Source organism: Malaclemys terrapin, chromosome 7 (genome assembly GCF_027887155.1).
Source record: "Malaclemys terrapin pileata isolate rMalTer1 chromosome 7, rMalTer1.hap1, whole genome shotgun sequence".
NCBI lineage: Eukaryota > Metazoa > Chordata > Testudines > Emydidae > Malaclemys > Malaclemys terrapin.
In genome coordinates, this window is record NC_071511.1 from 126,528,859 (window position 1) to 126,555,774 (window position 26,916).

At 63.9% G+C, this 26,916-nt stretch overlaps 1 protein-coding gene across 2 annotated transcripts; it reads left to right on the forward strand.

The window, feature by feature from the left end:
• The first annotated feature begins 4,486 nt into the window (after positions 1-4,486).
• Positions 4,487-26,448, forward strand: PPRC1 (PPARG related coactivator 1). 2 transcript variants are annotated; one of them, XM_054035640.1, is made up of 14 exons: positions 4,487-4,572; positions 12,412-12,564; positions 13,268-13,420; positions 14,113-14,211; positions 15,053-18,338; positions 19,233-19,286; positions 19,840-19,900; positions 20,236-20,306; positions 20,563-21,298; positions 23,456-23,635; positions 24,189-24,255; positions 25,375-25,496; positions 25,713-25,864; positions 26,119-26,448. In XM_054035640.1, the coding sequence occupies exons 2-14, from the start codon at positions 12,502-12,504 to the stop codon at positions 26,220-26,222; spliced, it is 5,148 nt and encodes a 1,715-aa protein (XP_053891615.1). In that variant the 5' UTR covers positions 4,487-4,572; positions 12,412-12,501; the 3' UTR covers positions 26,223-26,448. The 2 variants fall into 2 exon arrangements, with proteins under 2 accessions (XP_053891615.1, XP_053891614.1); XM_054035639.1 differs by lacking the exon at positions 4,487-4,572 and having other exon boundaries at positions 12,420-12,564; positions 20,239-20,306.
• The last annotated feature ends 468 nt before the right edge of the window (positions 26,449-26,916 follow it).

Below are 26,916 nucleotides of genomic sequence, written 5' to 3' on the forward strand. Positions count from 1 at the left end.
TGTGTGTGTGTAATACCACCCCCAGCAGGCTGGGAGGAGGCATGTGTGTGTGTGTGTGTGTGTGTGTGATACCACCCCCGGCGGGCTGGGAGGAGGGGTGTGTGTGTGTGTGTGATATCACCCCCGGCAGGCTGGGAGGAGGGGTGTGTGGGGATGTGTGTGTCACACTGCCCCCGGCCGGCTGGGAGGAGGGGTGTGTGTGTGTGTCATATCACCCCAGGCAGGCTGGGAGGAGGCTGCACACTCTGGTTTAGGGGTGAAAGTGCAGAAGCACCACCTACAGGCAGCACTGGGGAGCCACAACGGAGGGTCTGTCCCCCCAGCCTGGCAGGCACCCTGGTGGGTGAGCTCTGTCCACGGATGCCCCCCAAGGCGGAGGGCTGTAGACCTGGCAGGAGGAGGCCCGGCCCCCTCGGGCGGTGACAACACTCAGGACTCTGCCCTGTCTCTAGCCCTTCCGGCTGCCCCACTCAAAGGCTCAGTTGTGTGCCGGGGAAGGAGGGCCGAGCAGTTAACACAGGATGGCTGGGTTCTACTCTCAGCTTGGCCATGGACTTGCTGTGTGACACTGGCCCTGCGCTGTGCCTCACTTTGCCCACCTGTGAAATGGGAGCAATGATAAGGCGATGCCTTACACCTCACGCAACACCACAAACGGTGCTTTGAGATCCACGGCTGGACGGCCCCGGGGCAGGAAGAGCATAGGCCAGCGTCCCCCTTACAAACAGCCATAAGCACCCCCTGTCGCAGGACTTGAGCCAACCACTAACGGGGTGAGGCCAAAGTCTTCCCCACGGCCGGGTCAGTGCAGCAGTGTCCGCTGGTTGGGAGAAGTTCAGTGCCTGCCTCTGATGCAGGAGGTCCTAGGCCCTGGGCGAGCTGAGACGGGGGCCTGGACCCAGGGCCCTTCACCCCCTTGTGCGACTTGACGCTGCCCATCTGCTGTGTTCAGGGGTGGTTAGATTCCTCTTCACGTGTCAAACCTGGCATGCTGGGACGTGCCAGCCACGCCCGCCAGCCCGCAGGAGCCGGTCGGGATGGATCCGACCCTTCCTTTGGGGGGCGGGTTTTAGACGTTCCCTGGGAATTGATCAGGTTGTGTTTAAAAATGCAAAAACCAGAAGAAAATCATTAAACAAATAAAATGAAGGGCAGTGGGCAGGGATGCCTGGTACTCAGGGGGCCAGCGGGCAGGGATGCCCAATACTCTGGGGGGCTGAGGGGCAGGAATCCCCAGTACTCAGGGGGGCTGGTACTCAGAGGGGGCAGGACATGGGGGTGGGGAGTGTCTGGTACTCAGGGGCCCCAGGGGGCAGGGATGCCCGGTATTCAGGGGGGCCGACGTGAAGGATTGCCCAGTATTCAGGGGGGCAGGGATGCCTGGTACTCAAGGGGCCAGCAGGCAGGGATGCCCAGTACTCAGGGGGCTGAGGGGAAGGGATGCCCAGTACTCAGGGGGCCGAGGGGCAGGGATGCTCGGTACTCAGCGGGGCTGGTACTCAGAGGGGGCAGGACATGGGGGTGGGGAGTGTCTGGTACTTGTGGATGTCAGGGCACCCAGTACTGACCGGGGTACCCGGGGCAGAGCTGGGGGGTGCCCGATACTCCTGGAGGTTGACTGGTACTCGGAGGGGGATACACACCATGTAGCAATAGAGGAAGCCATGGGCACTGAGGTGGGTGCAGCCTTGTGCTCCCTGCGGGCCCGTCAGTGTTGGGTGGGCGATCTCGGCTGCTGGGACCTGGCTCCCTGCTCGTCTCGCTCCCCCACTGCGCAGAGGAAGCAGGCAGGGCGGCAATGAAGGGCTGGACAAGTGTAGATAAATCTCTAATAATTTTCATATGACTTTACATTGTGCCTCTTCATATAACCTTGTGGTGGGTCTACCCACGTGTGACCTCTGTTTTCATGGGACTTTGTATCAAAGCCTCATTTAGAAACTTTGCATTGCCCTTGGTATAATATTATAGCCCCTAAGGATAGAATAAAATAGAAGAAAAATTTCTTTTTGCTAGCAGTAGAACAAGAGCTCTCCCCCCCCCCCCCCCCCCCGACTCTTAATCAATTGCCCTGTTGAATGAATGAGGTGTGAATGAGCAAGGCATGGAAGGCAGCACCTCCAGACAGCCTCAACTGTTGGAGAGGGGCTGGGAGCCAGACCCAAGGACAATAAAACGTGTCAAGTGGGCTCATTAAAGACAAGCAGACATACCATCGGCCTCGGGGGTTAGAAGCAAGCACCTTCTTTTGGAAACACCCTCTTTGCAGCATTGGGACAACACTCAAAAGAAAGCAGCACAAAGGACCAATGGACACAAACACAGAGTTTGAATCTGGTATAGATTTGCATAAGAGGAAAGCTGCTATAAAAGTGAGGTGTCTTGCAGAGGACCCCGGGTCTCGTCTTGTCAACATGGGAGCATCGATCCGGATCGGCAGAAGCCCGGCTCCACCCCCTCCCCCATCTAACTCACCTGGCCAGTGAAGTTAAGGGGAGCAACTAATTGGTAACAACAAGACGGAGTGTGTTTGTGTGTGTGTGTGTGAGTGTAAGTGTAATATAATACAATGTTAGTGAATACATGTATCACTAATAAATGTGGCGTTTTGTCTTATTCCCCCTGAAAAGATCCTGTGCAGTACTTTAAGTACAACACAAGCCCCTGCCTGACCCCAGCCCTTCAGCACGGGCCCCCCACTTCCTTTGCGACACCTGCCTGGGGCTCACCAGGGCCAAGCTTGGGGTGGACAGCCAGAAACCCCAACGCTGGCAGGTTTAACCCAGGAGCCTGGAGGGGAAAAATCCTGCAAACCTCAGCATGTGCAGAACTGGCAGGTGCCAGTCCAGCTTCCTTGCTTCAGTTCTGCCCATGCCCAGCCATCAACCCTGACCCCCGAATCCCCTTACTATTCTAATCTGGTCCCTTTCCCACACCTCAGCCAGTGGCCCTCAACCCCAACCCGCAGCCCCTGCGAGCCCAGCCCTGGGCTCTCCGCTCCCCACCCTCTGCCGGTGCCCCTCACTCCCGACCTGCAGCCCCCTGTTAGCCCAGTCCTCCACTCCCTTCTCCGCCAAAACTCTGCCAATGTCCCTCAGTCCAAAACCTGCAGCATCCCCCTGCTTTTCCAGTCCTGGGCTCCCCCCTTCTCTGCCAGTGCCTGGCCTGCTCAACCCTGACCTCAGGCACGGTCCTAGAGTGTTTGTGTAAGAAGCTGCCAAGACAAGTGGGTGCATGAGGGTGGGGCACTGGCGGTGCAGAGGGGTGGGGCAGGGGCGAAGCGGCGTGAGATGAAGGCAGTCGGGAGGGGCAGCGTTTTGAGGTGTTGAATGTGATGTGACCTTCACAAAGGGCCAGAGAGGCAGGCGGGTGAGGATCAAATCAGTGGGCAAAGACGAGGACAGGCTGGTTGCTGCTTGGGCAGTGAGCGGGTGGTTTCCCTTTACAGCAATGTTGACACTCCCCTGGCCATACCGCAGTTTGCCTTGTGCAGGGGTGCGAGACCCAGGCGGCAGCCCGGCGCAGGCCGGCAGGGCTTGAACACCACAGAACTCAGCACCACCAGATTCGGGGGGTAGACGGGCCCTCTCCTGCCAGGATGGCTCAGGCCGGCGGTTGGCGCTGGCCGCCCCGCGCTGCGGCAGACAGAGCGTCTTGCCCTGGCCGCGGCCATGGGGCCCGTGTTGGGCAGAGCGGGGGGAAGCGCTGCCCAGAGGAAGGCGTTTGTCACACGGCTCTCGAGGGCCCCGCAGACCCTGGCACTAGGCTACATGGTCCTGGTGCAGCCGGGGCTGGGGCTGTGGGGAGAGCCCGGCCCCGGCCCTGGCCCAGCCGGGGGACGAGCCTGGGGGCGGCCCTGCTGCTCGGGGCCCCGGTCCCTGCAGCCCCCGGGCGAGCTGCAGCCGGGCCGGGCCCCGCAGCCCACGTGGCGGGAAGCTGCAGCTGGCAGGGGGCGGAGCCTGGGCTCTATCCGCGGGAAAAGCGGCTGGCGGGGGGGGCGGGGGATGACGTGGCGCTGATTGGCGCCGTGCACCAGTGACGTCAGACCGGAAGGGGGCGGTCCCAGGGGGGCTGGGTTTTGGCCAGCGCTGCCCGCAACAAAGATGGCCGCGAAGTCAGCCCCGCCCCCCGCATTGCCCACTCTCAAAATGTCCCCGCCCTCCCCTGCGGGGCCGGCCATTATTTTTTGGCAAAGTCCAAATGTCTTGCTCAAGGTGCAGACGCCGGAGAGAACAGTCCCGAACACCGATAGCGCTGCACTGCCGGGGAACTACACTTCCCATGACGCCCCGCGGAACCCGCCTCCCAGCATGCCCCGCGACTCAGCCCCCTCCCTCCCCGGCCGAGGCGGCGCCGCGCGGCCTGCTGGGAGCTGTAGTTCCGCGCGCGCCGCCCCGTCCATCACGTGGCCTCGAGCGAGTGAGTCGCCGGCACTGGCCGCGCTGGGAGCCGAGCACCAAGATGGCGGCGCTGTGGGGCGCCGGGCGAGCCGCCGGGGCCGGGGGAACCCGCCGGGGCCGGGGGGGCGGCAGCGGCCCGGAGCTGCCCCCGCCCCCCGCCAGCCCCCCGCAGGTAGGCCGGGCCGGGGCGGGGCGGGCCGGGGGCAGCGGGGCTGGGCCGGGCCGCGCCGCCGGTGACACGTGGAGGCTGCGGGCCGGAGCCGGGCGGGGCGCGGGGTGCGGGGCCCGGGCTGGAGCCGGCCGGGCCCCCACGTGTGCGGCGCCCCGCAGCTCCCGGGGCCCGGCCGGGGGGGGAAGCGCACGTGGGCCCCGCCCGCCGCCCAGCCGGGCTCTGGCGCCGGCACGTGGGTGTGAGCCCGGCCGCTGCCCGCCCCTCGCTCTGCAGCCCCCCGGCAATCCGGAGTGACCCTCGTGCGGGGGCTGGGCTGGGGCTCTGCGGCCCCCGCCGCCGGCATCCTGGGGGGCTGGGGCCCCCCTCGCCGCCCCCCGTACCTGGCTGTGACAGCGGCCCCCCTCCTGCTTCCTCCAGACCTGGGTGTGACAGCGACCCCCCCCTTCCTGCCCCCCCGTACCTGGGTGTGACAGCGGCCCCCCCTCGCCGCCCCCCATACCTGGCTGTGACAGCGGCCCCCCTCCTGCTTCCTCCAGACCTGGGTGTGACAGCGGCCCCCCCTCGCCGCCCCCCATACCTGGCTGTGACAGCGGCCCCCCTCCTGCTTCCTCCAGACCTGGGTGTGACAGCGGCCCCCCCTCGCCGCCCCCCATACCTGGCTGTGACAGCGGCCCCCCTCCTGCTTCCTCCAGACCTGGGTGTGACAGCGGCCCCCCCTCGCCGCCCCCCCCGTACCTGGGTGTGACAGCGCTCCCCCTTCCTGCCCCCCCGTACCTGGGTGTGACAGCGCCCCCCCACCCGCCGCTACCCCGTACCTGGGTGTGACAGCGGCCCCCCCTCGCCGCCCCCCCAGACCTGGGTGTGACAGCGCTCCCCCTTCCTGCCCCCCCGTACCTGGGTGTGACAGCGCTCCCCCTTCCTGCCCCCCCGTACCTGGGTGTGACAGCGCCCCCCCCCTCCACACACACACCTGGGTGTGGAAGGCACCTGGCACCAAACTGTGCACCATCAGTGCAGAGCAGTGACCGGCTGACCTAGAAGCCGGGGGGGGGGGAGGTCTGGAGAAGGTGGTTGAAGAACTAGCCGGGGGGGGGGGGGGGTCTGGAGAAGGTGGTTGAAGAACTAGCCGGGGGGGGGGTGGGTCTGGAGAAGGTGGTTGAAGAACTAGCCGGGGGGGGGGGGGGTCTGGAGAAGGTGGTTGAAGAACTAGCCGGGGGGGGGGGGGTGTCTGGAGAAGGTGGTTGAAGAACTAGCCGGGGGGGGGGGGGGGGTCTGGAGAAGGTGGTTGAAGAACTAGCCGGGGGGGGGGGGGGTCTGGAGAAGGTGGTTGAAGAACTAGCCGGGGGGGGGGGGGGGGTCTGGAGAAGGTGGTTGAAGAACTAGCCGGGGGGGGGGGGGGTCTGGAGAAGGTGGTTGGAGAACTAGCCGGGGGGGGGCTGCTCCTCGCAGACCACAGCAGAGCTGGTTTCTTGGGGATCCTTCTAGTCTGCAGGGCTTGAGATGAACGTGGGTGTTTTGCCGTCAGTCACAGCAACGTGGCCGGCTGTCAGCTCCAACTCCCCCGCCCTGGGTGCCCGGCCCCTGGGTGTGCTGCATGGCCAGGGCTGGGGGCTGTTGGCTCTTGCATTAAAAAGGCCGTGGGAGTGTGACTTTCTCCAGCCTCAGCGCTGGTGCCCGGCTGCCAACCACCTGTATCCGGCCTGAAATAACCCATGGAGCGGTTTCACTTCTTAATGTTGTCAAGCTCCTCTGAGAAGCTAACCATCCACATGACTGTAGTTTTGCTTCTGGCCCATCTTCTCTCCTCCCAGCACGGTGGGCTTCTCTCGGGGGGGGACGGGACACGACAGATCCTCAATGCTGTGTGGGGTGCGTGTGTGTGGAGGAGACTTGCGCCTCTATTGCCATAGGGGGGAACCAGGTGACACTGGGTCAGCTGGCGAAGGAGTCTCAAATTAATCTTTGTGGCTGGCGCATGCCTAATTCTGGGTTGGAGCATTGGGATAAACAGCCGCCTGTGTCACCCAGGGGTGCAGGGTTCCCCCACCTTCTCCTTGGCGAGACCTGTGTCCTTGTGTCATTCCTGCAGTGCGTGGGCCCTTGTTCCTCTTACTGTAGTACCTGGGGGCAGGCAGCGGCTGGTTAGGGAATGGGACACTTAAGCCTTGCCTGGATTAGGGAAATTTTCCCTGAGTCTCCCCCTTTCCGGGCCACCATGCTTGGACTTCAGGAGTGCACAGTGGGGACCAGAGAAATAAGAGTTTTGGAAACTGGGGACAGTTGAGGACCCTTTAACGCAGACTTGCCCCCTTGAGCTGTGTGTTCAGGGCTTGCATACCTCAACAATAGGCCTGTTAAAGATACCTTTGCTATGTTGGACAACATGGGATGCAGTGGGGTCTAGTGGATGGAGCACTGGGCCGGATTTCAAGAGTCCTCGATTCAGTTTCTTGCTCTGCCCCTAATGGGCTGGGTGACTTTGGGCACGCCACTCCCTAGCCCCCTGCCTCAGTTTCTCCATATTTACAATGGAGGTGATGATACTGGCGTCCTGTGTAAAGTGCTTTGAGCTGTATGGATGAGAAGTGCTAGATGCAGGGAACAGATCCTGGTTTTCTAGCTTCTCTTGAGATTTATGGGAGCGTAGAGGACTTGATTTTGTTGTTGCTTTTGCATGGCAGGCACTTGCTGTCCGCTCTCTGGGATGATGGACTGGGGCTGGCCCTGCTTTAGTGGAGAATCTGCCATTCTGAAATGGCTTTGTCCTGAATCAGAGCTCTGTAAGCTCGAAAGCTTCTCTCTCTCACCAGCAGAAGTCGGGCCAAGAAAAGAGATTCCCTCACGCACCGTGTCGCTCTTGTTCTGGGAAAAGCATTTATTTTGTTCATGTTTTATAAGGCATGTGTTCCCACGTCTGCCTGGAAGTCAGTTCTCTTCAAAGATGCCCTGTATCCTGGACGGGTTCTTTGCCTCTTCACGCCGTCCTGTTTAAGTGCATCCCAGGAGATGCCTTGGCGGACGGGTAGGCAGCAGCTCTTGTCTTTTGGCAGCGCGGCTGCAGCTTGAGTTGTGTGGGAGTTTAGCTGACGAGACAGGGAGCTGTCCTGGAGGCATTTGGTGATAGAGGCAAAATTCAATGCAAGAACCCTCCCAAGTAGTTGCTGGGTGATGTCACATCCTTGTCTTGGGATCCTCTTTCTGCTAACACCAAGCCCAGTGATTTCAGGCCCTTGGATATGCCAGGATCAGGGCTGTCTGGGGAGAGGAGCTGTCATGCCAGTTGTGTTGAAAACTTGGTCCCTGGCTGCTTTTGCGCCTGTTTTGCCCGTTGCGAAGACCTGCCCCCCGGGCCTGTCCTGCTCTAGAGCCCTAGGATGGGACAGGTTCTTGGCTCAGTCCAGCCTGCGCTGGTGGTGGTGCCAATGGGACTCTGGAAACCTTGGGGCCCCTCTGAGAGAGGTTTGTCCTCTGGGAACCTTCCATTCACGGGCGGCCAGCTTTGCCCAGGTAAAGCCAGGCTGGCAGCTCACCAGGCGATCGGACTTTGTGCCCAGCAGGCTTGAAGTGAAGCAGATGGATGCCACCCTGTGGGACCTGCATCCCAGCATGCCGTGCGCCTGTGGAGCCAGGTGGCCTCTGCACAGCTCCGTGAGGCTCCTTTGGGTTTCATCAGGAGACCTGATTCTCTGCTTCTGCTGGTCTGTGCCTGACGCTGAGAGCCCTCGCTAGCAGCAGTGAGGGCTGAGGTTCTCCTCTCGCTCCCCCACAAATGGGGACGCTGGCAAATGCCCCTTCCTGCTACCAGTGACCGCGTGGGCTCCCAGCTTGCATTTCTAACGAGGGCCGATGTCCTGGGCCCAGAGAGTGCTGGCTCTGCCTGGGCACAGCAAAGGAGAGTGTCTTTGACTGGTCCCCTCCAGAGCCTGGGAGCCCGGCTGCAGGCACGTCAAACGCTCGAGCTGCAATGTTTCTGTCTGCTTTGGTGCCCCCACTCTGGGGAGGGAGAGAAGTTGTAGAGGGGCAACAAAAACCAGTCAGGTGGTGGGGTTAGAGGAGGGGAAAAGTCAAGGAAGGAAAGGACAGTAGTAAAAGAGCTGTAACTCCATGAATGGGGTAGCACCCTCAGGGGGTGAACTGACCCCGTCTGTGATCTGTGAACAGGAGGAGGTGGGAAGAACTGAAAAGGCACCACATTTAAAATGGCTCCAAGGGGATCTTTTGGGGAAGATGGTCTCATTAGCCAATGACTCCCTCAACTGGGGAACTCATCGCTGCAGGATACCGAGGCAAACAAGTCAGTAAGTTCTCCGAAGACCGCTCGACATTTGCCCCAACAGCAGGGGCCGGGACACTGCCTGTACAAGCAAAGGCTCTGGGGGTAACCTCTGCACCAGGACGAGTCTGCCCTCCGAGCCATAGCACCGCAGTGAGGTGATGCGGGAGAATTGACCCCTTCCTTTGAAGCATCCAGCGTTGGCCACGCACATCCAGGGCAATGGACTAGACGGACCACTGACATGTTCCCACGTGGCTGTCGGACTTCTCAGGCCTACAGGAGACGCACTCCCCTCCCACGGGAAATCGATTTTCTAACCCTCGTTAAACTCCTGAAAGCGTCTTTTGATTGTGACGCATTTGTAACAGTGAAGTGGCGTGGATGCTGCAATAGCGAAGCATCAGGGTGGGGTTCCTCGCGAACTGGACTGCAAATGCAGACGCTGCGTGAGCTGGTGACTGGTCTGACAGCAGCGATTCCGACTCCTGCGAACTCCTGTTGGACCGCGTGGCTCCTCCCTGGGGTGAGATGTGCCTGCTTGTTACGGCTGACTCCAAGCCCTGCAGTAACTGCTGGGTTACTGGGCGTGTTAGTACTGCATGAATCCCAGCTCCTTTGATCCTTCCTGATCTCTCTAGAATGATTCACCAGAGTCTGTGTTCTGAAATGGAGCGTCCTGGGCTCTGGAGGGGAATGCCGTGCGTGGGGTTAAGCTGGGGTTTACATGCTCCTTTCTCCCTGCGTATTGGAGTAATACGAGCTAATGAACTATGGCAGCTTCATTCCTACCTAACACTCGTCTTCTGCACGAGACCGGAGAGGGATCTCCTTCCTGTACAGGGCCCAGATCTGCAGCCTGTCACGCAATCCACCAAACACAAGCTACAGATCACAACCTCTCTGTCTTTAATTCACTTTGTAGGGGCCTTTGCCTCAGGAATATTGATGCTCTGGCGTTCGAGAAATGATCGATCCCCGCAGCAGCAGCGGCCGGCCGGGGGAATTTGCTTTTGTCAGCACAGAAGTTCTTCGTGCTGTCCTGGCGGCGGAGCTGGTCATGTGACACAGATTCCAACCCCTTTCCCGTGGTCTTGGACTGCAGACCAGAAGCGTTCCGTGTGAAATGCCTGAGCCTGGGTTTCGAAGTTCAGCTCCTAGGTCAGAGGTGGAGATGAGCTGCAGGTGTTGCCAGTGACTCCAGCCAGAGTCGGGGCTGTTTGGGACCTTGGGCACCTTTATGTAAGCAGAACTTCAGGGGCACAGATTGGAAAATTGGGGCTTAAATTCCTAGCCCTTCTGGTGGCCAAGAAAACCTACTGGAAGTGGGATGGTGCCTTCTTGAGTCTAAGCAGCCCTGAGAGGCAAGTGTTGCCCCGTTCGTCTCAGGGGGGCACGCCTGTTCAGACTGGAGGACCGGGACTCTGGAGACCTCTGCAAATGACTCCGCGCTCCAATCTGCACACTCCTTGTTCGCACACACCTCAAAGTAACCGGGTTATACTAGGCCAGCGTAAGGGCTCTGCCGCACTGCGTCCTGGCCTTACAAACGGAATCAACCTAGGTATATCGCTCAGGGCTTTGAATAATTGCACGCCCTGTGTGCCATGGCTAGGTTGCTCTAACCCTGTGTAGACGCGGCTGGCTGGCTAGCACCTCTCGGAGAGGAGGGCTAAGTACATCGATGGAAAAACCTCTTGTGTTGACGTAGAAAGCGTCAGTGGCACAGCCAGAGCGCTAGAGCTGTGCCGCTGGAGGGTTGTAGTGTACCCATATCCTTCCTTGCAAAAGGAGGAGGCTGCAGGAATGACTTTACGCCCCTTACTCCCTGAGGCAGCTGGTGCCTGGGGGCATCTCTGCCCCAAGCCATGGCTCACGCGGGCACAGTGGCTACACTAAACCAAGTACATAAAACCTATGGTGTTTGCTGAGATTAACCCAAGGTGCTGAGCGGTATGTGCATTGGGGAGCAGGGTTAGGTCTCATGGGACTTCTGTCCCCCTTGCCCAAGGATTGGCCAGATCCCAGCATGCGGTGGTCCGTCTGCAGTTTCATTGCTAGTTGGGGGTGGGCCTGGGGGACTTACACTCCAACATCCCCGTGACCCCGTTGTGCTAAGTCTCCTGGTGAACTAGTCCTCTAAGCTGTAATTCTTCACCGCATACTCATGAGCCCTGTTAACTCTGAAACCTAATGTCAACAACTCAATGCTATTTCACTGCTCATCATTTAAAGGAGCAGCAGTGGGCTGAAGTGCTTCTCCTTGGTTGCTGGATGCAGGGGCTTCAGGGTTGCCAACTCTCAACTGTATCATGAGCTTCACAATACTTGGTGGTGCTCTTAAAGCCCCAGCTCCTGGAGCCTGGTGATTCACACAGTCTATCTCCTCTTTCATTGGAAAAAATAAGTTTCTGGCCTGCGTGGTTGTGGCGAGAAGTCTGAGAACGTGACACTTCCCTCCCCAAGGGCTAGGATGCTAAGGGGCAAATAGAGCCCCGAAGGTGGCTGGCTTTTATTCTGTTAGCACAGCGCCCCAGGACCCCAGTCGTCCCAGATGAAATTTGGCAGATGAAATTCAGTGTTGATAAATGCAAAGTAATGCACCTTGGAAAACATAATCCTAACTATACATCCAAAACGATGGGGTCTAAATTAGCTGTTACCACCTGAGAAAGAGATCTTGGAGTCATTGTGGATAGTTCTCTGAAAACATCCACTCAATGTGCAGCGGCAGTCGAAAAAGCGAACAGTATATTGGGAATCATTAAGAAAGGGATAGATAAGAAGACAGAAACTATCAGATTGCCTCTATATAAATCCATGGGACGCCCACAGCTTGAATACTGCGTGCAGATGTGGTCGCCCCATCTCAAAAAAGCTATATTGGACTTGGAAAAGGTTCAGAAAAGGGCAACAAAAATGATTAGTGGTATAGAACAGCTTCTGTATGAGGAGAGATTAATAAGACTGGGACTTTTCTACTTGGAAAAGAGACGACTAAGGGGGATATGATAGAGGTCTATAAAATCATGACTGGTGTGGAGAAAGTAAATCAGGAAGTGTTATTTACTCCTTCTCATAATACAAGAACAAGGGGTCACCAAATGAAATTAACAGACAGCAGGTTTAAAACAAACACAAGAAAATATTTTTTCACACAACGCACTGTCAACCTCTGGAACTCCTTGCCAGAGGGTGTTGTGAAGGCCAAGACTATAGCGGGGTTCAAAAGGGAGCTAGATAGATTCTTGGAGGTTAGGTTCATCAATGGCTATTAGCCAGGATGGACAGGGATGGTGTCTCTAACCTCTGTTTGCCAGAAGTTGGGAATGGGTGACAGGGGATGGATCACTGGATGATTCCCTGTTCTGTTCATTCCCTCTGGGGCACCTGGCATGGGCCACTGTCGGCAGACAGGATACTGGGCTAGATGGACCTTTAGTCTGACCCAGTATGGCCGTTCTTATGTTCGTAGAGCAGGGCCCCGTTGTGCAGAACAGAACGGGGGCTGTAGCCCGGTGAGCACTGGCTTCTCCCCCCCAACCTGTCTCCTTGCCCCGCTCTAGTGCTTCTCTCTGGAGGAAGATGAGCTGAGCCTGCACTTGGTTCCCGCCTGCAGCGATGCTATCCTGGAGGCCGAAGGGATCCTGGGAACGATGCAGAGCTACCTGGACTCCTCCATGATCTCTATCATCGAGGACTTCGGCACCCTGACCGAGGTAACGGGCTGCCCACAGAGAGGCGGGGGACACAGCTGGGCTATGGCCTTCCGCCCGCGAGATGGGTGAATGCGGGACCTGCCACAGCCTGGATCCAAAGCTGCCTGGGGCATCTCTAGTTCTGTGACCTTGGTGGGTGGGGGGCGAGGCAGGATAAGGCAGGTCTGGGAATCTCCGTCCCTTGCCTGCTTTGGCCCCTCTGTTTGCTGCTTTCCCTGCCGGACACCGCCCCGCTTGGCTGGGCGTGAGGTGAGCAGCGCCAGGAATAGTCCCTGATCCAACTCTCTCCTGTCGTTCCTCTTCCCCTCCTTTTCTTCCGTCTCACAAGGGTTCTTTGCCAGGGACCTCTGCCGGCCCCCACTCCAGCTAGCCTGCTCCTAATTCCCCTGCCTCAGCCTCACGGCAGCGTTAATCCTGGGCGCCTCCCTGCCTCGGTTCTGAGCCAAGCGCTGTGCCGGTTAGCGGGAGCGTTCCAGTCCTGGGCCTCCCTAGCCGGGCCCTGCTCGAAGGACGTTTGGGGCAGAGGCAGAGCTAATTACCACTGGCCCCTCAGTGGCACCCGCATTTCTGAGCCTCCGTGTTGCTGGCCAGGGACAGGTGTGAAGAGAGGGGAAGACGAGTGGCTAGAGCATGTCCTGAGAGTGGCAGGGCGGGGTTGGTATCTGGCTGTGCCCCTGATGCGAGGGCTCTCTCTTCTCCCCAGAACAAGGCCTGCCTGGATGCTCCAAACGAGCTGTCCCTGCTGACGGCCATCACCGAGATTCTGGACAGCACGGACGACGAGACCCTGTCTCCGTTTGACACCACCCTGGACTCCGAATTGCTGGCACTGCCCCGGGAACGCGAGAGTTCTTCGGTATGAGCTGCTCTCTGCCCGTCTTACCTCCCTTCCCAGGAGGTGCCTAGACCAGCCCCTTCCGCTTCACTTAGCCCCTGGCCGCAGCACATGCATAGACACGGTAACCCGCCTGCCTCTGGGGCTGCTCCCCCCCCCGGGGGGGGGGGGGGGGGGGCTCTGGGAAAGGAGGCTTCAGATCCCGATGCCATTGTAATGGAAACTCCCCCTCCCCCCCATCCCCGAGCCGGGCCTGGTCATTGGTGATATCACTGCACCGCCTTGGCAGGCTGCAGGGCGCCCCCTGGCGGTCACCTGCCTCCCCAGCAGTGAGATGTAGGAACTGCCCTGCGGGAAACCGGAGGGAGCGGGGCTGGGGGTGGGACAAACCTTCGTTTGCTGTTGGCTACAGACCAGCAGAGATGCTCAAAGCGAAGCGGCCTGCGCATCCCGCCGTGGCAGGTAGGCAGCTTGGGCTGCTCGTGCTTTGGTGAGCCAGGCACTAGAGCGGGGTGTGATTCCAGCTCTGGGAGCCTGCGGAGGCTGGGGCGTACCCTGGAGATGGGGGGCCAGTGGCCATGCTGGGCATGTGGTGGGGAGGGAGAGGCTGGTGCGGGGAGGCTGCTGGCCATGCGGCTTCACCCCGCACCCGGCTAGGCTCCGACTGGCAGGTCTGTGTTTTCCACCTTCTCCTTCTCCTTCCTACCCATCAGTTTCAGAAGTTTCTCAGCTTGTCCCGGGCTTCCCCTGAGCGCAGCGTTCCCGCCCTAGATGATCCGTGGGGCCTCAGTGGCCCAGCCGCCATCGGCAAGGTGAGAGGGCAGCTCCACGGCGAGAGCCGGAGGCCGGGGCAAGCACGGGTGTTTGGGGAAGCCATTAGCAGGCTTGGCTGTCCTGCTCGCACCCATGGGTGGGGGGTGTCTCCGGTTGTGCAGGGTGACTCCTGCTGGCCCTCGCCTGCGCTCCAGTATCTCCCTGGTTTCTGGGCCGCTGCTGAGCTCAGGGAGTGGCAGAATCAGGGAGTGGCCCGGCCGGCTAAGCGGGGTTGCTCTGGCTTTGGAGCTGCCGCGCAGCGCCCGGACACGCATCTTCATGCTCGTAGCGCGCCGCTCTCTTAAAGGGCCGCCAGCCTTTGCCCCTCCCGCTGGCGTGGTTCTGCGGGGCTGGGAGCGGCACCGGGCCAGGCCGGCGGGGGTCAGGAGCCTGGCCAGGCAGTTAGGACTCGCAATCCTGGCCAGCTGGAACCCCAGCACTGCTGGCGCTGGTCGGTTGCCCCTTGGGCTGCAGGGTGACTAAATCCTCGAGTCCTTGCCGCACGCCGCAGGAGACATGCTCTCCGCCAGGTGGCCAACTCCAGTGCAGTGAGGGTTGGCCGTAACTCGGGAGCCTGTCAAGGGGCAGGAGTGGGGTGGGGCTGTTGCAAATCAGTGAAAAGTGCCCCCCCCCCCCCATGGGGCTCAAAGTGCTATTGGCCTGGTCCCTGCCAGTCCACGCGCCTCACGAGGAGAGGGCGGTGCTCTGGCTGCTAGCAGGGGCGGCTGAGCCCACTGGCAGTCGCCTCCTAAGTTATGTGAGGTGCACGGCTCTGCCTCGGGGCCGCCCTGCTTCTGGGGGGCAGCACCGTCACCTGCCTCTTCCCCCTTTCCCTGCCAGTTGGAGACGGGCCCTGTGGATCTGCCTTGGAACCGTCCACTGAGCTGCCTCGAAGAGCCGGCAGCGCCGAAGCCGCGCCCCAGCAGAGCGCCCCGGGCGGAGCGGAAGCTCCCCAGGCCCCAGCCCCTCCCGCAGCGCAGCGATGGGGAGGAGGAGGAGGAGGCTGCTAGCCCTGGGCAGCCCGGCGGCGTGGCAGTGACGGGGGGTCTGCGGGAGAGCCCCATGGATTTGTGCGCCAAAGCTGGGGGTGAGGAGACGGCGTGGCCTGAAGACACTGACACTCCCTGCATCATTAGCACGGGGGCTGGGTCCCTCAGCGAGCTGGTGAAGTCCATGCACCCGTACTGCCTGCCCACACTCACCGTGTGCCTGGACCCTGCCAGCGAGCCAGTGGCGAAGGAGTTCTTAACCGGCCCGCTCCTGCTGGAGATCGTGCCGGGCGAAGGCGAGAGCCTGGAGATCCCCGTGGTCCTGCAGCAGCTGCGTCCAGGAGCCCAGCTCCCAGCTGAAGGGGAGGGAGCCAGCGGTTGCCTGGCTGGCGAGGGGGATGGTGCCCTGGAGCCGTTGCCTACGGATGGTGTGATGCCAGTGGGAATGCCTACCCAGGGGTGCGAGACTGGGGGCCCCGTCAGGGCCCCCCAAGAGGACACTACCAGCCCGACCCAGGAGAGAGAGTCCCCCCGGGGGGTTGACCCCGAAGCGAAGGACGAGGCGAGGCAAAGAGACCAGGATCTGGAGAGCAGCTCCCAGCACAGCACAGAGGCGCCAGTGGGCAGGAAGCGCCAGGGCACCGAGAAGGGCCGAGGGCGCGAGAGGGCCCGGAAAAGCCGGAAAAAGAAAAGGGAGGAATCGCAGAAGGGCCAGGCCAAGCCAGATGGGGACTGTGCGGTGCGCAGGCTCCGCTCCACGTCCGCGGTGCTGCCGCCAGCCACCCAGCGCTCCCCCAGCCGGGCAGCCCGGCCGTCCGTGCAAGTGTCCACCTTCCTGGAAAAGCAGCTGGAGCAGGCCAAGAAGGAAGGGCAGATGGAGCTGCGATCGGCCAGAGGGAGACCGAGGGCAGCGGCAGCAGGGGGTGGCCTGCAGAGGAAGGGTCGCCCTGAGGTGCTGGAGGCTGAGAAGCCCAACACGCAGCCAGCTGTGCAGAGCGCTGAGACCCCCGGGCCCTCGGAGCGGGCCGTGCCCAGCCCCGGGGAGCAGCCGGCTGCCGTGGGACCCGGCCCAGCCGAGCAGGGAGAGGGAGCTCCTGGGTGCAGTGAGGGGAGCCGGCCTGCCCCCACCAAAGGGAGCGTCCCCCCGCACGATGACCTTAGTGCTGGCGGGGAGGCTGCCGGCTGGCCATCCAAGCCCAGGGCACTCAGCCTGACCGAATACCGGCTGCGGATGCTGCGTCGCCAGCCCAGCGGGGCCGACGAGAAGGAGGGGGAGAAGCAGGCAGCGAGCAAGTGGCCCAGCATCCCCGAGCCCCCCACGGAGCTGGCCGAGATCCCGTGCCTAATGGCACCCGTACGCCCCCCGCCCTCGCAGCCTGCCCAGCCCGTGGAGACGCCCAGCTCCCAGAGGGGCCCAGAGAAAACTGCCAGCCCCCCTGCCACCCCTCCTCTGGCCAGAAAGGCACCTGCGGGGCCCCCCCAGACCCTGCCGGCTCCAGTGCCCCCAGGGCTACAGCTGCCTGTCCTCCCGCCGGCCCTGGGGGCTGCTGCTGCAGTGATCCCTCTGGCCTCCCCGGCGCCCTATGCCCTCTACCCACCAGTGCCTTCCTGGCCTTGCTTTGGGCCCCCGCCTGCCACCTACCCCAGTCTGCCTCCACCACCGGCCGCTGGCGGGACACCCAACGCCTTTCACCTGGTGCCTGGCCTGCCCCCGCCAGCTGTGACCTGGCCCACCCCTGCTCTGCCACCGCCTCCCTTCGGCCCAGGGGTGTCGTGTGCCCCCATGGGCTGGCCCCTGGGCCTCCAGCCATCCTACTGGCCCGGGGTCCCCCTGCCGCCGCCAGTGCCTCCAATGGTGTACAGCGATCCAGGGGCCGCTCTGCAGAGCCCGGGGCCAAACCCCTTCCCAGGTAGCCCAGCCGCCCTGGCACCAAGCTGCCAAGAGCCCTCAGCTTTCACAGCACAGCCAATGAAGCCAGTGCTAGCCAGCCAGGCCACTGGTGCTGCCAAGCACGAGGTGCCAGCCCAGCCCCCCCAGCGCGGGCCACAGCCCTCTGGCCGGGCATCTGATCCCAGGAGGCAGAGCCGGCCTGTGGGCGAGTCACCTGCCGCCCAGCCTGTAGGACGGCCCCCTATTGCCACCGCCCGGACCATGGGGGAGTCAACTGCTGCCTGGCCTGTGGGGCAGCCCCCTGCCTCCCAGCCTGTGGGGCAGCCCCCTGCCCCTCAGCCTGTGGGGGAGCCCCCTGCCTCCCAGCCTGTGGGGAAGTCATCTGCCCAGCCCCCTATTGTCACCACCCAGACTGTGGGGGAGTCTGTTTCTGCTGCTGCCCCTCGGCCCGTGGAGGAGTCAACCGCTGCCCGGCCTGTGGGGCAGCCCCCTGCCCAGCCCACGAGGCAGCCCCCTGCCCCTCGGCCTGTGGGGGAGCCCCCTGCCCCTCGGCCTGTGGGGGAGCCCCCTGCCCAGCCCACGAGGCAGCCCCCTGTCACCCGGCCTGTGGGGGAGCCCCCTGCCCCTCAGCCTGTGGGGGAGCCCCCTGCCCCTCAGCCTGTAGGGGAGCCCCCTGCCCAGCCCATGAGGGAGCCCCCTGCCCCCCAGCCTGTGGGGCAGCCCCCTGCCCAGCCCACAAGGGAGCCCCCTGTCACCCGGCCTGTGGGGCAGCCCCCTGCATCCCAGGCAGTGGCTGAGTCATCTGCCGCCCAGCCCCCTATTGCCACCGCCCTGCCCGTGGGGGAGTCTGTTTCTGCTGCTGCCCCTCAGCCCATGGGGGATTCAACCGCTGCCCGGCCTGTGCGGGATCCCCCTGCTCAGCCCACAAGGGAGTCCCCTGCCCCCCGGCCTGTGGGGGCGCCCCCAGCTACCTGCCCCAGGGCAGAGGCTGCAGCTCCAGCAAAGGTCCCAGTGCCCAGCCTGCTGGAGGGGGCCCGGCCAGACCCCAAGGGAGCTGTCCTGCAAGATCCTCGGCCGCCTGGGCACACGTCCATCCCTGGGAAAGCGGGGGCACTGCTGAGAGTGCGTGAGGAGAGCCAGCCCACCAAGCCGGCCCCTGCCCAGCCCTGGAGACACCAGCCCCTCATCAGCCCGGCCCAGCCTGGCGCCAGGAAGGACATCGTGCAGGCCTTCATCAGTGAAATCGGTGAGAGAGCCGCGGTGGGGGCACTGGGGGGGGGGAGGAGCTTATGGAGGGGCACTGAGGAGGGAGCAGTGAGGATGATGGGGGGGCACCAAGGAGGAGGCAGTGGGGTGTCGAGGAGGGAGCAGTGAGGATGATGAGGGTGGGCGTCCAGGGAACAGTAAGGATGATGGGGGTGGGCGTCCAGGGAGGAGGCAGTGGGGTGCCGAGGGGAAGGCGGGGCGTCGAGGAGGGAGCAGTGAGGATGATGGGGGTGGGCAACAAGGAGGAGGCAGTGGGGTGCCGAGGAGGAGGCGGGGGGCGGGGCGTAGAGGAGGGAGCAGTGAGGATGATGGGGGTGGGCAACAAGGAGGAGGCAGTGGGATGCTGAGGATGGGGTGGGGGAGGGGCTCATGGGGGGGCGCCGAGGGGGCATGTCATGGGCCTGGCTCAGGGTGCGTAGCAGCAAAGCTGAACCTGTCTACGGCAGAGCCCTTCCCCTGGGGTTGGGGGGCTCGGCCCAGGCTGGCCAGTCCAGATCTCTGGGGCTGCCCTGAGCGGGGATCCGGCCTGAGAGTTCCCCGCTGCCTGGGGGCCCCCTGGGAGGAACCCGAGCCCCCTTCCTTCCTGCTCACTAGAAAGGCCGCCCCCCTTTGTCGTGACATGGCAAGGCCCCTGCTCCCCGCGGGTCTCCCCTCCCGCTGCACTCTGCCCTGGGGCCCTGGCTCACGAGAGTCCCGGCTGGTCCGGATCTGGCCCCGTTGCCCCATGGCAGTAGCGTGGCCATCCGTGGTGCCAGCGAGTGTCCCTCGGCGCTGCTCCGGCCGGGGGGGAATCGTCAGCCTGAGCCCCTCTGCCCTAGCTCAGGACCCCAGGCCGGAAGGGACCTGACAAGCCGCGTCTCCTCTCCCGCCACAGGAATCGAAGCCTCCGACCTGTCCAGCCTGCTGGAGCAGTTTGAGAAGACTGAAGGTGAGCGGCTGGCGCCCTGATCGGCCATCCCCCGGCCTGCCCCCAGGCTCTGCGGGGCTGGGATGTGCCTGACCCGGCCCCTAGCCCGACAGGCCTGTTGCAATCCCACGTCCAGGGAGGTGCCGGCCTGGCTGACGCTCCGTCCCAAGCTCGGCAAGCGTCGGGTTTCTGGCGGGTAGCAGGGACTGCGGTCCCCAGCCTGGGTGGGGCAGCCCCACGGCAGAGGCTGTGGGTCAGCAGAAGTTCCCGGGTTAGCTGAACAATGGGTTCCGGCGTAAATCGGAGCAGCCTGAAGGCTGCCAGTGCGCGAATGTTACTGCCGTGAAGGGCAGACCTGGCCCATTTCCCCACCCCTGCCCCATATGTTAACTGGGCCAGTGGGGGGCCCCAGATGAGGCCCGGAGGGAGGGAACCCCAGCAGAGGTGTTGTGCTGTGCAGGGGTGTGGAGGAACCAGACCCCCTCTCCCAGCTAGTGGGCCCTGGAGTGGAGACCCTGGGCTCCCCCCATGGCAGCGTCTCCCTCAGCCATCCCTGCATTCGCTCTCGTTTCAGCCACGAAGGAGGAGCTGCACGTGCGACGCCCTAGAGACAGGCTGGCGCCGGGGAACGCTGGGTGAGTCTGGAGGTGCCCACGGTGCCGCCCAGCCCTGGGGCTCCTGGCCTGAGGGAGGGGTGCGGGCAGAGCTTGGGCAGCCGGGGATGGGTTGTTGCTGTGTCTCTGTGCTGCTGTGAGCCGGACAGCGAGTGCTCCCGGGGCATGCTCTCCTGCCCGGACACTCAGGCCTGTGCCATCTGTGCCCCGGGCTGCGGTGATGGACACTTTGGGTGGGGCACGGGGGCCCCGCCGGCCCGCACTCCCCAGTGAGGTGGGGGTGAGAGAGACCTGGCCCGGAAGGTCACGGGTCTTGGCCGTTGCTGCTTTTAGCGCTGACCCCTCTCTCCCTCCAGCAGATCAGAGAGCCACCAGGACAAGAACCCACCGGACAGCCTGCATGCCCCGGAGTTGGCCAACGTCGCCGGTAAAACCCTGGGGCTGGAGGAGTCGCTGGGGGTGGGGGGGATCTGGCATCAGTCTGGCAAGCGCTGCCCAGGTTTGGCTCCTCGCTCCAGGGCTGGGAGAGCCACAGAGCAGACAGGGAGGCGAGGGGGGCATGGCTGGCAGCTGCCATGGGGAATGCTGAGCGGGGGTGGGGGCCCAGGCCACGGAATGCTGCTCGCCGTTGGGGCACATGCTGTGTCGTGGAGGTCCCCCTGAACGCCCTCCTTCCCTCACAGGCCTCACCCCGCCGGCGACACCGCCCCACCAGCTCTGGAAGCCGCTGGCTGCCGTCTCACTGCTGGGGAAGCCTGGGGCCGCCCCCCAGGAGGGCAGCCAGAGAACTGCCAAGTTCATGGAAGCAAAGCCGCTGCCCCAGAGCAAACCTCGGGGGAAGGGCCCGCCCCCCACGACCTGCGGCCCACCCCCCAGCCACGTGGGCTCCGGAGACCATGACTACTGCGTCCGTGGCTCCGCCCAGCCAGAGGAGGGCGCCAGGCTCCCCGGCACGCCGGCCCCGTCAGAGCTAGGCTCCCGCTGGAACGTGAAGCATCACCAGGATATCACCATCAAGCTGCCCTCCTCCCTCTCCACACGGACGCTGGCCTGGCCCGGGCTCAACCCCCAGCCTGGCGCTGCCCCCGGCTCCAGCGAGCAGCTGGATCACCGGACTAGTGCCCAAAGCCAGGTTGCCGCTGGCAGGAGCAGCCCCCCCACCTCGGTCCTGCTGTCTCCGGACGCGTCCCCCTGCCGGGACGAGGAGCCGCAGACTCGGGACCCGCAGCCGAAGCAGCTGGCTGCCAAGAGGTCCCTGCGCTGCTACCGGAGACGTGGGGCCTCGCCAAGCCCCCGGGCCCGCGCCAGCCGCTCTTTCAGCTCCACGTCCAGCGGGGCCAGCGCCTCCTCGTCTTCCTCCTCCTCGTCCTCCCGGTCTCGGTCCCGGTCGCTGTCCCCCCCTCCAAAGCGGTGGCGAAGGTAAGTAGCAGGTTCACCGTCCCTCTGCCGCGGTTCCGTCGCCCAGCCGCCGTAGCTGGATGTCCCCAGGGAGTCTGTCCGTCGTGTGTGGCTGGGCCCCTCTGGCGGCTGGGAGACGCGCCTTGCAGAGTGCCGGGGGATCTTCGGGGGATGGGCCCCTGTGATGGCATTTGCTGGGCATGTGGAGGGCGGGGTGATGCCCCAGGGCTGGGGGACCCGCCCGCGCTGAGCCAGACTTGCTCAGCCAGGGAGTGACTCTGGGTTTGGGTCCCCCAGCATGGCCATGCTTGGGGGGCAGCTTCGTTCCCTGACTTGGGCCATGTGCGCCCCCCACCAAGCTGGCGGGATAGCTCCGGGGGGTGCTCCTGAGTCCCTCGTCAAAGGGGGTTTTCACAGAACCCGGAGCCCAAGTTCTTCTCTGCACCCGCTCAGCCGTGTGGGAAGCCGCTGGTGCAGCACCGCGTGGGCTGGTTGCAGCCACGGCGCAGCACAGGGCCCATGGGCTGTCCATCGCTCGCCTGTGTCGTAACCACGTCGAGGGGCACTGGGCCAGCCGTGGAGTGAGCAGGGCTGTGTCTGCCCGGGCAGAGCCAGGCGCTCGTTCAGCAGGGCTGCCCCTGCGCCGGAGACCTTGGCGTAGGCAGGACGTCCGCGCTGACCCCAGGGCTCACGCACTGCGGGGCTGGCGCCCGGCCCACGTGGGTCGGACCAAGTCCCACTGCTGGCGGGGTGCCCAGCCCGGCTGTCGCTGCTGAGTAGCCAGAGAGGCCTGGAGCTGCGTGGGAACAGCTCTGCCTCCCGTCTCCTTCCCCGCGAGTACGCCCGGGGGCTTGGCGCTGCCTTCTGGAGCTGGGCGTCGCAGAGCAAGCGGGGGGGGCTGCCCGGTCCCTCCAGCCAGGGCACGATCACCTCTGCTCCCCCAGCGCCAAGCCCAGTCTGAAATGGCTGGAGCAGCCCTGACACGGCTGAGGGCACTCCCCACCATCCAGTGTGTACCCCTCAATCCCATTGTCCTTGTGCCTTGCCTGGCCCTGCTGGCACTGCCAGGCGGTGGGGAGCTCCTGGGCCCCGTGGGATCGGACTCCGCGGCCCCACGTCCCGCTGTGCAGGCCAGGGACGGGGGCACTTCTCTCCTCTCCCCTCCTCTCCTCTCCATAGAGCCAGGCCAGCATGCTCCACGGCCGCTTCGAGACGCTGTGAGCTGCCCTCCGCCAGGTCCGAACGCTCCGTCTTCATTGCAGCCCCTGGCTATCGGCCGGGCTGACATGCACCCCCAGAGACACTGTCCTCTCCAGGGCAAGAGGCCTTGGATGGTGCTGGACTCCCCCGCCACCATCGATCATAGGGAACCACTCTGCCCCCGCGCGAGCCACCTGCCCATGACCACACCCAGCTGCCCTCCCCATGTGCCCGTCAGCAGCAGGGCTGGAGGCTCTTTGAGAGGATCTGTGCCTCTCCTGCCCCTCGCCCGCTGTGCTCAGCTCCTCTCGGCCAGCCCAGGCGGGGGCTGGCGTCTGATCAGCCCCTTCGCTCCCCGACAGGGCCCAGCCCAGCCTGGTCCCGCTGCAGGCAGAGGAGCCGCTGAGCATGGACTCAGGCACCAGACTCGCGTGTCTGTCTGCTCCCCACCTCGCGCCCCAGGCAACCAGTGAGCGGAGCCGTGTCTGGGCCGCCCACCCTGCTCCCTTCCCCGTCCCGGGGAGCCGTGCTGCCCGGCTAGCCCTGCAGGCAGATCCGGTGCCTGGTGCTGAACACTGCATGCTCCTCTGTCCTGGCAGCCAAACCGTTCAGTGACAGCTAGTGCGGGCCAGGCCACCAGCGGCTCGTTAGGTTTCAGAGTCGGTGCCGTACCGTAATGAACACAGCCGTTGGCTCAGGCTCTCTGCAGACTCAGGCAGGCGCTGTCCTGCCAGGGGCACGTTTTGAAGGCTTTCTTCGTGTCATGAGGTTCAGGAGGTCGGCTTGGGCGGAAAGCTGTCCCCTGGAGCGCCACAGGCAGTGCTGAGTGTCCTGTGCGTGTGGGTCTGGAGAGCACCTCGCGGCCTCGATGCTTTGGGGATGGGAGGAAGCCCCAGGCTGGGGTGGGCGGTGAGGGGCTTGGGGCCCACCGGTGGTGGGAGGCGCCGGGGCTCACCGGGTGATGTGCTTGTTCGGTAGGTATCGCTCAAGACGCTCCCGTAGCTCCCACTCCTCCTCCCGCTCTAGCTGCGGGTCGTGCGGCCGGTCCCGGGGGAGGTCATCCTCGTCCTCGTCCTCCTACTCGTCCAGATCCTCCTCGGCTTCCCGCAGCCGCTCCCGCTCCCCATCCCCCTGCAGGAGGAGTAACCGGAGGAGAAGGTAAGGACACCCCGGGGACTTGCTGGTCCCTCCCCACCCCAGGCCCTCCTGGCTCAGACTGTGCTGCGCCGTTTGGGCCCCCGCTGCCTACCCTGCACATCTGGGGCAGCGACTGTAACAGTGGTGCCCCCCACCCCCGCTCTGCTGGCCTGCTGCTGCCCCGATATTCTCCGGGTGTCTCCAGGCTGGGAGGGTCCCGTGCCTGCCCCCCACCCCCAACCTGGGGAAGCAGCAGCCTCCCTCGGCTCCCCAGCCCTGTCTTTTGGGGCTGGGGAGCGTCCGCCCCATCTCCTGTTCCCTAGGTCGTGTGAGGGACTGGCCGGAGGCTCTCCACAGCCTGCGACCCCCCGGGCTCTGTCGGCCTGGTGTGCAGCCAGGGGTGGCCGTGGCCTCACGCTGGGCTTGAGGGTACATGCCCAAGGCCCTTGGCAAGCCTGTGGCCTCCCCCGGGCGCCAGCCACAAAGCCAGGAACAGCTCTGGGGGCCTGTCACGGGGGGGGGGCTGGTGTCCTGGCTCTCCTGGCTCCCAACAGCCCTGATTGTGCCCTGCCAGATACGATTACGGCGACCCTCCGGATCACTGCCAGCACCCGAAAGTCCTCCACAAGGAACGTGCTATAGTGAGTGAGGGTGTGCACCAAGCAGGGGGGGTCCCTGGGAGCTACGGGCTGGGCATGTGGGGCGGGGGACGGACCTGGGAGCTACAGGCTGGGTATGTGGGGGGGATCTGGTCCCAGGCAGCTATGGGCTGGGCATGTGGGGCGGGGGACGGACCTGGGAGCTACGGGTTGGGCAGGGGGGTCCCTGGGAGCTACGGGCTGGGCATGTGGGGGGGGGTCTGGTCCCAGGCAGCTATGGGCTGGGCATGTGGGGTGAGGGGGGACGGACCTGGGAGCTATGGGCTGGGCAGGGGGGTTCCTGGGAGCTACGGGCTGGGTGTGGGGGGACCTGGTCCCTGGGAAGTGTGGGCTGGGCGTGTGGGGGGATCTGGTCCCTGGGAAGTATGGGCTGGGCGTGTGTGGGGAGGGATGGGACATGTGGGGGGAGATCTGGTCCCTGGGAAGTATGGGCTGAACATGTGGGCGGGGGGGGAGCGATCTGGTCCCTGGGAAGTATGGGCTGGGCGTGTGCTGGTGCAATGGGGGGTGGGGTGGGGGTCAATCCCTGGGAGCTGCAGGCCGGGTATGTGCTGGTCTAAGGGGAGTGGGGGCATGTGCTGAGCGGGGGGGCAGTCCCTGGGAACTATGGGCCAGGTGCGTGCAGGGACCAGGGGGTGCCTGGTCTCTGGGAGCTCCGGGGTGAGTGTGTGGTGTGAGGAGCCCAGCTGACCAGGTCTCTGGCCCCTCCCACACCAGGGCTCAGAGCTGAGCGCCCCCCCCCACCCCCCCGGGGCAGAGAAAGGGGACGGACGTCCTATGTGAGTGTCCGGACTGTCTCCCTGCTTCCCCAGGGGGCTCGGAGCCCCTCTGGCTGGGGGCTTGCCAGGTGTGAATGCTGCTCTGGAGTGGGGGCGTGGCAGGGCCCTGCCCCACCGCACTCCACCCCGACTTGCTGAGCTGGGGGCAGGACCCCCGCCTTAGGGCCCCATCGGGCGCCGAGCTGGGCAGGAAGTGGCACCGGCCAACAGCCGGGGTCGCGCGGCGGAGTCTGTAATGCCGGCTTTCGGGGTGAGCTGGGCGAGCGTGTGCCGAACTCCAGGGCTGTGCCCAGCTCATTGCATTGTGCTGTGCTCCCTGCAGGAGGAGAGGAGAGTCGTCTTCATCGGCAAGATCCCCAGCAGGATGACGCGGGCAGAGCTCCGGCACCGCTTCTCCGTGTTCGGGGACATTGAGGAGTGCACCCTCCACTTCCGGGCTGAGGGGTGAGGCCGGGCCCTGCCCTGGGGACGGGGATTGCTGGGGCTCCCTAGGGAATGTCAGGGTAGCTCCTGGCACCCCGTCCTTGCCCAGAGCAGGCTGTGCCCCTGCCCAGGTGGGCATGGCCGGGCCCATGCACCTCAGCCTTGGGAAGCCTCTGCCAGTCGCCAGGCCCCGTGGGAGGGGACACAGCGAGTCACCAGCTCTTCCTCTCCCCCCAGGGACAACTACGGCTTCGTCACCTACCGCTACGCCAAGGAGGCCTTCGCCGCCATCGAGAGCGGCCACAAGCTGCGGCGCCCGGACGAGCAGCCCTTCGACCTGTGCTTTGGGGGGCGCCGCCAGTTCTGCCGGAGGAACTACGCGGACCTGGGTGAGTTGGGGAGCCCGAGATGTCGCCAGGGCCTGGGCCACCCTGGGAGCCCCGCGGCAGGAGTCTGCTGAGCAGAGCTCTCCCCTTCCCCTGGGGTCCCCTGGGGCTGCCGAGAGCTCTGAGCAGGGGGGCGGCAGCCCCAGGTCCGGCACTGCCTTGTGGGGCGGTTGACCTCTGTGGAGTGGGGACGATCCCCCTCGCGGTGCCTTACCACCCCAGCGCCTCGCCGCTCACTGCAGCCTTGTCTCCTCCAGATTCCAACCGGGAAGATTTAGACCCTGTCCCCATCAAGAGCAAGTTCGACTCCCTCGACTTCGACACCTTATTGAAACAGGCGCAGCGCAACCTGCGGAGGTAGCGCTGGGCCCATGGCGGCTCTGCCCGGTGCCCGCGGGAGGTGTCCCGGCCTGGCTGCAGCTGAGCAGAGCTTTACAGAGAAACGAAAAAGACAAAAAAAAGTGTCAAACCAGATTTTTTAAACCATTTGTTTTTATAACAAATATTTAAGGCAGATGAATTGTCTCTGTTAACTGAGGGGCTGCCCCAGCCCAGTCACTCCGGTTAATAAACCCGGGTCCAACCCAGTCCTGGCTTGTCTCCCTCCTTCGGTTGCTTGGGCCTGGCGCGCCCTGGGTGGGCTGGGCCCAGGGGCGCCACCTCGTGGCGCTTGGGTGAGGGTGGCTGTGCTGAGATGGGCCTTGGGAGTGAGTCTCTAGGCAGTTCCTGGCACTGGGCAGCAGTGCCCAGCTGGGGTCCAGCATGGCACCCCCGGCTGAGCCTGCACCGCAGCTGCCTGCAAGTGCCAGGGGAGAGCCGGGAAGCCAGTGCCCGGCCCCGGGACGTCCCACCCCTTGGCCTCCAGGGGGGGAGTGGAATGCGTGTGAGCTGGAAGGTCTCATGCTGGTAGTAAGGCTGGAGCTGTGCGTCTGACCTCCTCTGTGGGGACGGTTCAACACAGGGAACTTACCTTCTCTCTGCGCCAGGCCAGGTTGCCGGGGGGCACAGGGACACGGCATCGTGCTCCTCCCTCAGCATGACCGACCTGCGTCCCG

Bases quoted from the DNA above. Each gene is read 5' to 3' on its own strand.
- PPRC1 (XM_054035640.1), top strand. From the start codon at position 12,502: ATGCAGAGCTACCTGGACTCCTCCATGATCTCTATCATCGAGGACTTC. The intron at 12,565-13,267 runs GTAACGGGCTGC...TCTTCTCCCCAG, and splicing joins ACTTCGGCACCCTGACCGAG to AACAAGGCCTGCCTGGATGC. The intron at 23,636-24,188 runs GTAAGGACACCC...GTGCCCTGCCAG, and splicing joins AGGAGTAACCGGAGGAGAAG to ATACGATTACGGCGACCCTC.